Here is a 12,766-nt window from a genome sequence, read left to right on the forward strand (position 1 = left end):
GCACAGGGTCAGGAGTAGCCCACAATGGTATATGACACAGAAATGGAGAATATGGGGAACTGGACAGAATTGGAGCAGGACTACGATCCCGTCTCCATTTAATGGCAATTAACCTTACTGCGTGCATAGCTGTAATGCCTCAAGACATCTACTACTGTCTGAAAAGCCTTCGAGGTAAGATGCTAATCCAGTAGGAATGGTTTGAAACCAACCTAATGTTGACACTGTAGACCACATATTGCCCACGAAAAAGGTAAATATTACTTTTTTGTTTTTAGATCAAGGGATAAAGCTGATCATTGTGGATTTCAGCACACAGATGACCATGATAAACCTGACCAACTGTAACTTGTCAACCTCTGCCACAAAAAAAGGTCAATGCACATACAGCTTGATATTTTTCAATTGCCTTTCCAAATGTCTAGTCAATCAAACAAAATGCTCAGGCCCATGGTGTCAAAAGCTGCCACCACCCTAAATGTAGCAGGTCTGTCCGTGCACCAGTTCCATGATTCCAAACAGCATTCTCGACTGACCGATCAGTGCGTTAAACAAGGACTGGAGGTCCAAGAGCAACTGCAGGAATTCTATACAGATCTGAAGCTGTGCTGTAACCTCGTCCCCAATAATCTTCACAGGTAAATAGGGAAGACGTGTATAGGATTTTTAGAAACTAGTTTAAAATGTATGAGCATAGAAGAATCTACTGCACACCTTACTGTAATAGTAGCGTTTTAAGAGACTCAGATTAGCATCCTGGCTGTATGAAGGCATTGATCATCAATGATAGCTCCTCAGACTTTCAGCCAACAGCCTACATAAATACTCTGAAGAAAGAAATAGCTGGCAATTAACCCATTTGCCGGACAGCCATAATCTGAAGGATTTCAGGGAGTGAAAGTAAAGAAAAATAAGCTGGCATTTGCCATTCCCAAAATGAACAGCCTCTGTGTTAATCTTCTTAGGTGAAACTCATTTAGCTATGCTATCTCAAATATATGAAATCTTCTATATTTAGAATGTAGACATAGGATTGCATAGCCTACCTTGTATGTTGGAATAATGTGATTGTCAATAAATTAAGGAGTCACTCTTTATAGGTCTTAGGAGTTCAAGAGAGCTGTTTGGGATATAATTTATTTGGTAAGCAAAGTAGTGCTTTTGTCATCACAGTCCTCAATTAATTGTATAATTTTCCTACATCACGTTGTATTATCTTAGCACAAGGTCTTCCTTTAATACTGCTCCAAACTTTTTCATGTACAATTCGGCAGATGAAGGTCAAATTACAAAGAATTAAAAAGGTCACATTACTCTCATCCCACCTTGTTATATTAATAGTTTTCATACTACTTCCATCTTTACATTTCACTGATCTTATATACCAGCAGGACCGCAGCCAATACCTATTCGGATACAGGAACTGGCATAATGAAAACCAAGTTATTTCTGAAAAGTCTCTGCGTATTTTAGTTGGGATAGTTTGCTTCAGGAAACAGTCAAAGAGTCATGGTACAGTCAGACCTAGAAAATGAATAATGGTAAAATATTTCACTGCTATATTAAAATCAACAAGTAAATCAAGATTAGCGGTCATGTGGTTAGGCCCTCTCAGAACACTACAGTTAGCTAAGGAGCACCCAGGATGATCAGGAAATCATTTGAATAGGTTGAATGAAAATCAGATTAAACAATGCATCACCCCACAGACATCTTTTGAGAAAGAAAAAAGTTGTTATAACCAAGGAAGGGGTGTTGATAAATAACATATATGGACAATGCATTTCTGCCAAAGTCACTACTATACATTGTAAATCTGGTCAGATATGCTCAGATTCAAAGTCTTGTCCCATGAGTCACGCATACTCACAGTAAAATATTTGTGAATCAGCCTTGTCTCAGGACGCGGTCCTCCTGGGACTCGCCGGATGTAAAAATAATATCCCTTATAGCATGTGTCCAACAGAATAGCAGACAACTTGCAGGAATAAGTCGAGGAATTGGCAATACTACTGCTTCAAGGATCCATGTGTCCCTGACTCCGTTCAGGGATAACTAGACTTCTAACCTCGAGATGAAATGGGCAACACATATGAAGCATATTCAAAGAATGATCTTGGGGAGTTTGCGAATGTTCGCAGACAGACGAAGTGTTGCAGTGGAGAGGAGCGGAATGAAGGAGAGCAGCAGGAGCAGAGATTAGGAGTGGGGATAAGGAAAAGGTGGAAGCGGAGACAAGAAGAAGGCATGAGCAGCGGCAAGGAGTGGAGGCAAAGAGCATCTGAAACAGAGATGGGGGAGACAGCATGAGGGGGAAGAAAACTGCTGAGCAGTGACAAAGGAGAAAAACACTTCGATGAAATGGAGTCAAAATCTCCTGAGGCAATGTCTCCCGATTTCCTTGGATCTAGACAGCAAAAGACCCAAGCACAGAGCCCACAACAGCCACACCCTTAAGGAATAATAATAATAATAAAGGAGCTTGTAAAGCGCATGGTGACGCCATCCCGGCGTGTCCCCGCGCTGTGGAGAAAAGTCAGGGCCAAGAGAGGGCGATTAAGAAGAAAACAGATGGGTTTTTAAAAGTTTTCTAAACAAGGGCTCTGAGTCCGCTAGCCTGATACTCATAGGGAGGGAATTCCATTCTTTGGCAGCCATAACACGAAAAGAACATCCGCCCATTCTGGCTTTCTTGATGCGGGGAATTTTAAGCAGTCCAGTTCCCCCAGAGCGGAGAGTTCTAGTAGGCTCGTAGGGGATAGCCAGATCTGTCATATAAAGGGGAGCTTTGTGTGAGATAATCCTATAGCACATTAAAAGAGCTTTAAATAGGACTCTTTTTTTTTATGGGGAGCCAGTGCAGAGTGGCTAGGGCTGGCATAGAGGCTGATCTTTTCGGAAGTCTAAGGACTAGGCGTGCTGCTGTGTTTTGGAGTACTTGAAGTCTCCTGAAGTTTTTTTGTGTGGTTCCGAGCAGGAGCACATTGCCATAGTCTAACCTCGAGGTCACTAGAGCATGGGTCATAGTGCGCCTGGCTTCCAGAGGGAGAAGGTCTAAGGTACGGTTCAAGGTCTTCATTACCCCAAAACATTTCCCAACCACTTTGTGTACATGGTTGTCATAAGAGAGTCTGGGATCAACCCAGATCCCCAGATTCTTAGCTGCTTTGCAGGGAGTGGGTAGCGGTCCCAAACATGATGGCCACCACTCCTTGGTCCAGCTCGCATCCCTTCCTCCAATTACCAGAACCTCCGTTTTTGAGCCATTAAGCTTCAGGCAGTGCTGGGTCATCCAGCCTGCCAGAGCCTGCATGCAGGTATTAAAATTGTTAGCATCAATGGAGGGTGCTTGGGACAGGGAGAGGAGGAGTTGGGTATCGTCGGCATATGAGACTAATTCAATGCCGAACGATTCAACCACTTCCGCCAAGGGGGCCATGTAGAGATTGAACAGGGTGGGGCTCAGGGCGGAGCCCTGAGGTACCCCCTGTTCTAAAGCTATGCTATTAGAGCGATGCATGCCTCTCTGAACCTGGAAGCAGCGGTTGGTGAGAAAGGCTTTAAGCCAGCCCAGTGCTTCCTGGGTGACCCCGGCTTTGTTCAGACACTGCAGCAAGATGGAATGTGCCACAGTGTCGAACGCGGCACTAAGGTCAAGCATAATCAAAGCCATAGTCTGGCCCTCATCCACGCCTGCACGTAAGGTTTCGGTCGCTCTCAGAAGGGCGGTTTCAGTGGAATACCCTGCCCTGAAACCAGATTGAGAGCTGTGGAAGGCCTTATTAGACTCAAGATGGGCCATGAGTTGACTATTAGCTATTTTTTCGGCCACCTTCGCCAGATAAGGTAGCAGCGAAATAGGCCGTACATTTTCAAGGATATCCTGACTTATGTTAGGTTTTTTCTTTATTGGAAGTACAATGGCTTGCTTCCACTCCACAGGGAGGGTGGCCGTAGAAAAGGAGAGTTGGAGAATGTGTCTGAAGTGTTGTTCTAGGACTTTAAGGCTAGCTGCTAAAATCTTGGGAGGAGCAGGATCTCGAGGGGAACCCGATTTAATGCTTTTACAGATATTATTTAAGGTTGTAGTACAAGGAACAGTAAAGCAGTATAGGCATTCCTTATCATGAGTGATCTCCAAATTCTCAGTGAAGTCAGAGCCCGAGGGCAGATCCTTAGAGAAATTTGCATAGATGTTATTAATTTTGCTAGCAAAATATGTAGCAATATTATTGCATGATTCAACAGAGTCACTCTGGGCATTGCTCTCATTAGATACTACCGAGATTTCTTTAAAAATTTTAAAGAGCTCCTTTGAGGAGTTCTCAGCCTCTCCAATGCGGGTCTTATAATACAGTGCTTTAGAGGAACGAATAAGTTTATAATATCCTGCTTGCGCTATTTTATATTGAATTTTGGCTGTGGGGCAAAATTTAATGCGCCATTCTCGTTCCAGTTTTTTGCATGCAGATTTTGCCACCTGAAGTTCAGAGGTAAACCACGGGGAGGGTTTTCTCATTTTCTTGGTAATTACTGACCTACGGGTAGGAGCAGTATTATCTAGGGCAGTTAGGACACAGTTCTTCAGGCATGAATAGGCAGCCTCACAATCTGACCCTCCAGGAGGTCCAGCCGCTTCAAGATTGTCGATAAAGGTGTCTAAGTTGAAGTTTTTCCACTTTCGACATTGGTAAATCTGCGTACTATCATTCCTATTTTCAGGCTCGGACACCCAAATTCGTAAGGGAATGACAAAGTGGTCAGTCCAAGGAACGGGTATTGGAGAAAGCGTTTCTACTCCATTCCAGTTACCAAATATGGGGTCGAGCAGATGACCTTGTCTGTGCGTAGGTTCTATGTTTTTAAGAGTAAGCTGCAGGGAGAGTAATTCATCTTTTATACAGGAGGCATCCTTGTCTTGGACATCATCAAAATGAATGTTCATGTCGCCAAGTACCAGGAGTTTGGATTTCCTCAAGGCGAGATGTGCTGTCGCCTCTACTAGACTAGCTGTAAAATCAAATAGTCTACCTGGGGGTCTGTATATAAGAATACCTGATAGGGAGTGTTGAGGTCCCAGTGAGATACTGAATGAAGCAGCTTCGCAGTGGTCAATTGTCAGGGGGAGTAAGGAGCATTCCAATGGGACTCTAACAGCAATAGCTATACCACCACCCCTACCATCCTGCCTGTCAAGCCTAGCGAGAGAATATCCTGGAGGCAGCGCCTCTATGATGTCTGGATCAGAGTGTTCGCCAAGCCAGGTCTCAGTTAACATCAGTATATCCAGTGCTTCATCCTCAAGTAGGTTGTAGACCTGAATGCAGTGTTTACTGAGAGATCTACAATTAAGCAGTGCGGCTTTTAACAATTTTTTAGAGGGGACTGTTATAGAGCCCGTTTCAGGAGTAAAAGGGCACATGGAACAGTTATGTAGTGATAAGGCCTGCATAGAATGTAAACATGGTAGTGTTATAGCAGGACGGAAATTCAATAACGTTTGTTTATCGTACCGTAAGTGGAGGGGGTTAGGTGAGCCAGGGTGTATGGCCCCGCGCCCCGTCCGACCGCGGACGGGCGCAGACGGGCTTGACTTTGGCTCGACTTCGGCGCGCTTCCGGCGCGCCCGCTGCACGCGTCCGCTGCGCGGACGCTGGCCAACACACATTTATAGGCAGTAGGGGCCACTAGAGCGCTAACCTGGGCGCTCGAGCCCGGAAGTGCTGGCTCCTCCTCACCCTCCGCAACAATCGCCCAGAATGGACGCGGCGGTCCGCGGCGGACCGGGGCGGGAGTTCACAAGGAAGTGGGTGTCAGAACAAAGGTAAACACACAAAGCCTTTTAAAAAAGTAGCCTACTTGCACAGTTTAAAATATCACGCTGTGAAACAGCGTTAACATTCTGACGCACATAAAATAAGATGTACCACAGCACGAGCGGATAGAGCCTGCCACTGCCACCGGCAAGACTCTTCTCCACAACGCGACTGCGTGAGGCACCGGGTTAAGTACACTTCCCCTACAATGCCACTAGAGCGCTAACCTGGCCGCTCGAGCCCGGAAGTGCTGGCTCCTCCTCACCCTCCGCAACAATCGCCCAGAATGGACGCGGCGGACCGGGGCGGGAGTTCACAAGGAAGTGGGTGTCAGAACAAAGGTAAACACACAAAGCTTTTTAAAAAAAGTAGCCTACTTGCACAGTTTAAAATATCACGCTGTGAAACAGCGTTAACATTCTGACGCACATAAAATAAGATGCACCACAGCACGAGCGGATAGAGCCTGCCACTGCCACCGGCAAGACTCTTCTCCACAACGCGACTGCGTGAGGCACCGGGTTAAGTACACTTCCCCTACAATGCCACTAGAGCGCTAACCTGGCCGCTCGAGCCCGGAAGTGCTGGCTCCTCCTCACCCTCCGCAACAATCGCCCAGAATGGACGCGGCGGACCGGGGCGGGAGTTCACAAGGAAGTGGGTGTCAGAACAAAGGTAAACACACAAAGCTTTTTAACAAAGTAGCCTACTTGCACAGTTTAAAATATCACGCTGTGAAACAGCGTTAACATTCTGACGCACATAAAATAAGATGCACCACAGCACGAGCGGATAGAGCCTGCCACTGGCAAGACTCTAGGAAGGAGTGTGGTTTCAGCTAAGTTTTCAGGCTCCAGTAGTAAGGGGTGAAAGAGCACATGTGATTAATGATGAGGAGGATGAGGATGAGGAGATGGGATTTGTAAAGTGCACAGATACTCCGCAGAGTCCCAGCACTGGCGTCCAGGCTACCTGCAGAAGCAGACAGTAAAATTACTCTTGTTGGGACAGCCAGGTTTTTAAAAAATGTTCTTAAAAACCGATATCTCAGCTGTTGTGCATAACTGCATAGGAAGTTTACTCTATGCTACCAGCCCAAGATAGGAGAAAGACCTGCCTCCAATTCTCGCTTGACAGATCTTGGGGACCAGTGAAAGATCGGAGTTTTCTAAAGGGGACATCTTCTTTCATCCTTTCCCTGAGATAGTCTGCCCCAGTGGAATCCAGTGATTTGTGGACAAGAACTAATGTTTTCAAAAGATTTTTAAATGTGGGAAAATGGGAGATCACGAGGAGAGGCTAAGGAGAGCTTGAATTGCACATTCTGGACCACTTGAAGTCTGTTAAGAAGGTAATCTGGGAGACCGAAGTTGAAGGCATTTCCATAGATCAGGCTGGACATTATTAAAGCCTGAATTACTGTTTTTTAGTGGAAAAATAAAGTAAGGGAAGAAACTTTTTTCAAAGTGCATAGCATGACAAAACAAGAGCTAACCACCAATTGAATGTGGTTGAAAGGAGAGTATGCTATCAAATGTGATGCCCAGGTTCTTAACTGTATCCTGTTGAAGGCCAGGGAGTGGGGTGTCCTTCGGCCAGAAGGTCTGCAATGAGTCTGGCAAGATACAGCCAAAAAATAATATCTGTCTTGTCTGCATTATATTTCAGTTTATTGGTGGTTATCCAGTGAAACAGGGATGAGAGGCATTTTTAACAGCCTCACCAGAAATCTCCTCACCCTTTCAATAGGTAAACAATAACTGGGTATTGTCAGCATATGAATACACTTTAGCCCCTAAGGCCTCAGCTAACCTAAGCTAAGGGTGTGAGATTAACATTAAATAAAGTGGGGCTAAGTTCCGAACCTTGAGGCACACTGACTGTCAACTCATGTACTTTTGAAGACAAGGAGGGGGGGGGGGAACCAAACTTCCTAACTTCTCTCTTCTATAAAGAAGAAAAGCCACTTCAAGGCTGTTCCACCAATCCCAATTGATTGGAGTCGGGCTACCAACTTTGAGTGGGGGACTGTATCGAAGGCCGCCGATAGAACTAGCATGACGAGGACAGCCTTCATCCCATTATCTAAAGTTCCTTTGATGTGCTCAGTGACTTCCATCTGAGCCATCTCAGTACTGAAACTGGGTCTGAACCCAGACTGCCTCGGGTGCAGTAGGTAATTAGTTTCAAGATGATGTGAAAGTTAAGCTTGCTTAACAGGGACAAATCAGGCTTGAGGTTGCTTGGTTGTCTGCCCAGAGCAGACCTGTACTCGTAGTTCGGGCTGCACTGTTTCTTTTGGAGCTAAATCAACCTTCATTTAAATAAGGGTGCCACCTCACACCAACAGATGAAACGAATCAGGCAATGGGGATTGCAAAGGAATGGACTAAGATTGTTCCTAGTACTTCCCTTTCCAATTCCTGCTTCTCAACTCCGTTTCACACAGCTTCTTCCTCTCCCAATGCTTCTCTGAACTCAAGAAGGCTTGGGAGACAAGGAACTGTGTGTCTGTGCCTCAGCTAAGAGGCACACGCTGGGGAGCAGACACAAAGTTTTGCGGACCAGACACTCAGTTCTGAGCTACAGCAAGAAGCAAGACGCTAGACGCTGTTTGCATTTTTTTCCGATTCCCCCCCCAAAAAATGCAAATAGCATCTGGCTCCTTACTGTGGTACAGATGCACAATTCTTTGCCCCAGTCATGAGCTCAGATGTGGTTTTGATTTTGTCTTACGCGAAGACAAAATTCTAAACAACGTCCGGCTCCTCAACAGAGCACAAAAACATATTCCTGGGTGTGAGGTGTCTAGCCTCTAAGGAGACCTACCAACCCCAAACATTTCTGACACTAGACACATGCAAAAGTGATGCATGGCACGGCTTGCAAAGAGGTCACCACTGTTTCTTACCCAGAATTCCCTGCACAAGTCAAACACTGGTTAAAAAAAAAGATGAGGGACAAATTTCCGAACTGTGTTCGGGGAACAGCATATAGTGCACTGCCCAGGGTTCCCTCACTACTACCAATAAGGGCAGCATCCAATCTATGTGTGTACCTATCGTAGTCGACAAACATGCGATCATGTGGAATGTTAGTTTAAGGCCAATGTGGTGTTCACTCGGTCACATTGTTGATCTATTCCTCTCCAGGCATGAAGTCCATCTACACATGCGGGCTACTGTTTTTTGTTGCGAGAAGTGAGGGAATATTAGATGTTAGGAGCTTTGCCACTTGTCTGAAGCTGTGCAGTTTTCCATCACAGAAAAGAAAATCTTGGTTTTTGTTTTCTTTTTTACAATACATTGTCATTTGAATGAGAGCTGGAGTAATAAAACATGATTGAGAATCATGCAAGCCTCACCACTGATCTAATACTCCTATAGGCCTGTGGTTGGTAGACTGCCTTGAGTGGTGAGCGAACCCATAGTTGAAATACTGGAGGCGTCATCCTTAGAATTGCTCCCCTCAAAAAACGTTCCATGCGGTCTAATTTGTGGATCCGTTCTCAAATACATGGAAACCCCACATGTCTGACACCCAACATCCAGAAGATCTAAGGAAATACAGATCTGAGTCACGTCTTGGGAGAAATAGGTTTGTGTATGAGAAAGACTGAAGGAAACTATCCAACTTGGAAAAAAAAAAAATCACATTCTGATGTCTTATTCAGTGTGCTGTACTGGCCAGGGATTCAGCATGAGGTCATTCGGGCATCCAGAAATTGACTCCTTATGATGTGTACATGTTAATTATATGTAGTTGTGTAGGTTTCCATACACTGCCCCACTTGTATCCATCCAGAACTAGGCTCTAGAGGTCCTAAAATCCTTACGTGGCGAACACCGCAGAATGCGGGAAGGAAGCAAATCCGCTTTGTTATTTAACCCTCACACACCCTATTGGTGTCATGCTTCATCATCGGGTTCACCCCGACTCCTACAGGTCAGGGTGGGCTCGACCATATTTCAGGGAACTTTTGGGAGATGTAGGTCAGGGGGACTTAAAGATAAAAATCCTACTTCGTTCCCCAGGTATCCCTTTTATTCTCGGGGACGTAGTGGATATTAAATAGGTCTTTTTGTTGTAATGGTCCTATGACCCTAATAATCCGCCAGGTTAATATAGGTGACCAAAAGAGTTATCCTAATCCGGAATGTCACTTGCAGCTGCTTTCCAAATTTACAAAATGTGCTGCATCTAGTTTTTGCCCGAGTGCAATCTGACACCATAGAAACCCCATGCATGGTGGTACCGCCATTTTCAGAGAACGCAGAGGACCAAAGTGGGAGGCCCATACCTTGGCAGAAATATGTTCCAGCATGAGTAAGACTGGAGGGAATTCCCACATTTTGGGACCAATTGCTGAAAAATCTTAAAAGTGTCATGTTTAGAGTGTTCTACAGGCCAGCCAGATACCAATGCTCTATCAGGCTTGCACCAATACATTCCTTGAGCCATACAGGATTAGAAAATGTATATTTTTTATACTTTCCATATAGTCCTTGAGTTTGATATCTACCATCAAACGCACTGAGCACCATAAAAAGTAATTCTTACATCATTTAGCGGTCTCCACTAATATTACATAAAATGACTGTGCAGATGGCGTCCCCTAGACAAACGCACACATGTTTGGCGCTGCTGAACTCCAGGCATCCAGCGCTACATTGCCTTGGTTAGCTTTCCAGGATTTAGGTCTGTCCATTTGAGAAATTCAACAAAACATTGAGAAAATGTATTTAAAAAAGAAAGTATTTCCACATGTTGCATAATATTTTCGGGCAGCAATGAGATATTGCTGGAGGATTTGAACCAATACATAGTCCTGAATATGTCGATCAAGAATAGTTAGCATGGGTACACAAAGATACCAAAGAGGAACTTATGCCTGAACAACCTATGGTCTACTTTTAAAAACACAAGCTCAGACTCAGAAGTGCGATAATAACACCCCAGCAGCGACAGAGCTAATCTGCATGTGCATCATGGCAAAGAGAGCTGTATGCATCTGTGCGCTGAAGTTACCATATCTCATAAAAACAGTTACATATTTTTTGACAGAAAATAGAAAATTAGCGGGGTTTTATTTGTTTTATTTTCTTCCGATACAGGCAACAATTCATTAACCTCAATGTTTAAAGTGGTTTTAAATGCACGAAAGCTTCTGAAAATATAGTTAATTAAAAAGCGATAGGCTGCATCTTAAATCAGCCAGTCCAGACAGTTTTCCTATAGGTCTACACCCCGTGTAGGTGAATTGCATGCGCAACTTAAATCATTCCAAAACACGTTAACTACTAAGCCCAAGAAACGTCATACCTTAGCCACCCAGCTGAAGAGTGGGGACATCCTAAAGCAGCAGGCAGATCGGGCGAGCTGGCCCCCTGCTACCTCCCCCTTCGACCCTTAGCGCCCGAAGTAAGCCGACATGTCTGGCTTGTGAGCGGTCAGTTGAGTAGGCGGGATCCGGCGAGAAGTGAGTGAGTTCCTCCCTTCGACAGCTGACCCGCCTTCCCCAGTTTGTCAGTGCGAGCAGCGCTGAGAAACCAGGAAGTCGCAGAGGGGCTGGTTCTATATGACACAGCGCTGGGAAACTCACTCGGGAGTTTTGGCGGCTTATAAAAGAAAAGCGCCGTCATGAAGGCAGCGTAACTCTTCGTGGTCGCACTTGACTTCTAAAACCGCTCTCTGTGGAGAACAGAAGTCGCCCAAAGACTACGGCAACGCAGGATGCACAGACGTGCCGTCACGAGAAAAACTGACACCAAAAAGCGAGCGAATAATAAATGTTTTGAAGCAAATGAACTGCAGTTGGTAAAAAAATGTGTTAGTGGCAGGCAACAACCCCTATAACACAGAATTCATATAGCGTCGTTTTTCCATATAAATAATGTAACTACCCTGCCGTAAAAATCAATCATATTTTATTAGCAAATAACTGTAATTACACTGTTTTCAGAAGACAGTATTTTCTCAGAATGTGAGCATGGATATTGGTACCAACTCCCACACACAGCCGCTAATTGGGGTGAATTGGGCCCCTCGCGCCCAGGTCCCCGGTGAACTCGCACCGCATGTAATGATATGATGAAAAAATACCGGCTTTAGATGATTTCTCTACTTTTTGTACCGACCCAGACAGTAAAATGCAGGTCATGCCAGTTTAAAAATAACGGCCAGGTGGTAACCCTAGTACCACCTTTCAGGTCTTGGACAAACTTTCGGATACACCATCCGGAAGTTGTGAAAAAGAGACCCGCTTTCAGGCCTTGTTTGACCCCTGGTTTAAATAACACCCTTTGGCCTCGAGATATTCAACTTGCAAAGAGTCACAGCACAACCATAAACCTTATCCGGTGGAAATATGCCAATGTACCACAGAGCTTCTGCAACTGAGAGACCCGTGCCGCTGTGCAAGTGGCATTGCTGTTTTTTGCATGAAGTAACACGGGAGATTCTCTTTCTTGCACCTGTGACATCAGCTACAGAGGTTCTGGCCCACCTCCTCTGAGCCAAGCTTTGACTGCCTAACCAATATACACCAGAGAGTTAGAAAAACCTGGCAGGCCAACAATCTGTGACAGATAATGATCTGTTTGTGAAGGGAACGTTCCTATTCTCCTGTTTGAGGACTGTCGAGAAATGGTTCCTCCAACTTCAAGTATTGAGAAAAATGCATGACATGGTGGGTGGAGGGGGGGGGGGGGGGGGCACACATTTCCCCTTGTGTTTAAGAAGCGTGGTTTGAGGTTTCACCGTGGGTCACACTGAGCGTTTACCAATGCTGAACTCCACCTCTAAGAAGAAAAAAAAAAAAGTAACAATTAACCCCTATCCTATTTTTATGACTGTTTTTCATATATGAACTGAGTCTTAAATGGTAGAGATGAAGGTATATGGAAGATATATGAAAGGGCGTGGGCCAGAAACTTGAAGGAATATAAAGA

The 12,766-nt window shown here is 45.0% G+C and overlaps 1 protein-coding gene across 9 annotated transcripts in view; it reads right to left on the reverse strand.

The window, feature by feature from the left end:
* Positions 1-12,766, reverse strand: part of TBC1D1 (TBC1 domain family member 1) — a 933,361-nt gene that overhangs the window by 638,968 nt on the left and 281,627 nt on the right. The window contains exon 1 of one of the 9 annotated variants that reach the window (XM_085642286.1): positions 11,139-11,369. The exons of 7 other annotated variants lie outside the window; for them this stretch is intronic. In XM_085642286.1, the coding sequence (XP_085498412.1) occupies positions 11,139-11,168 (30 nt within the window). In that variant the 5' untranslated portion in view covers positions 11,169-11,369. Of the gene's footprint in view, positions 1-11,138; positions 11,370-12,766 lie in introns of those variants that run through there. One more of the 9 variants, XM_085642282.1, reaches the window with a different exon arrangement.

The sequence above is a fragment of the Triturus cristatus genome, chromosome 2_2 (assembly GCF_964204655.1).
Source record: "Triturus cristatus chromosome 2_2, aTriCri1.1, whole genome shotgun sequence".
In the NCBI taxonomy this organism is placed as follows: Eukaryota; Metazoa; Chordata; class Amphibia; order Caudata; family Salamandridae; genus Triturus; species Triturus cristatus.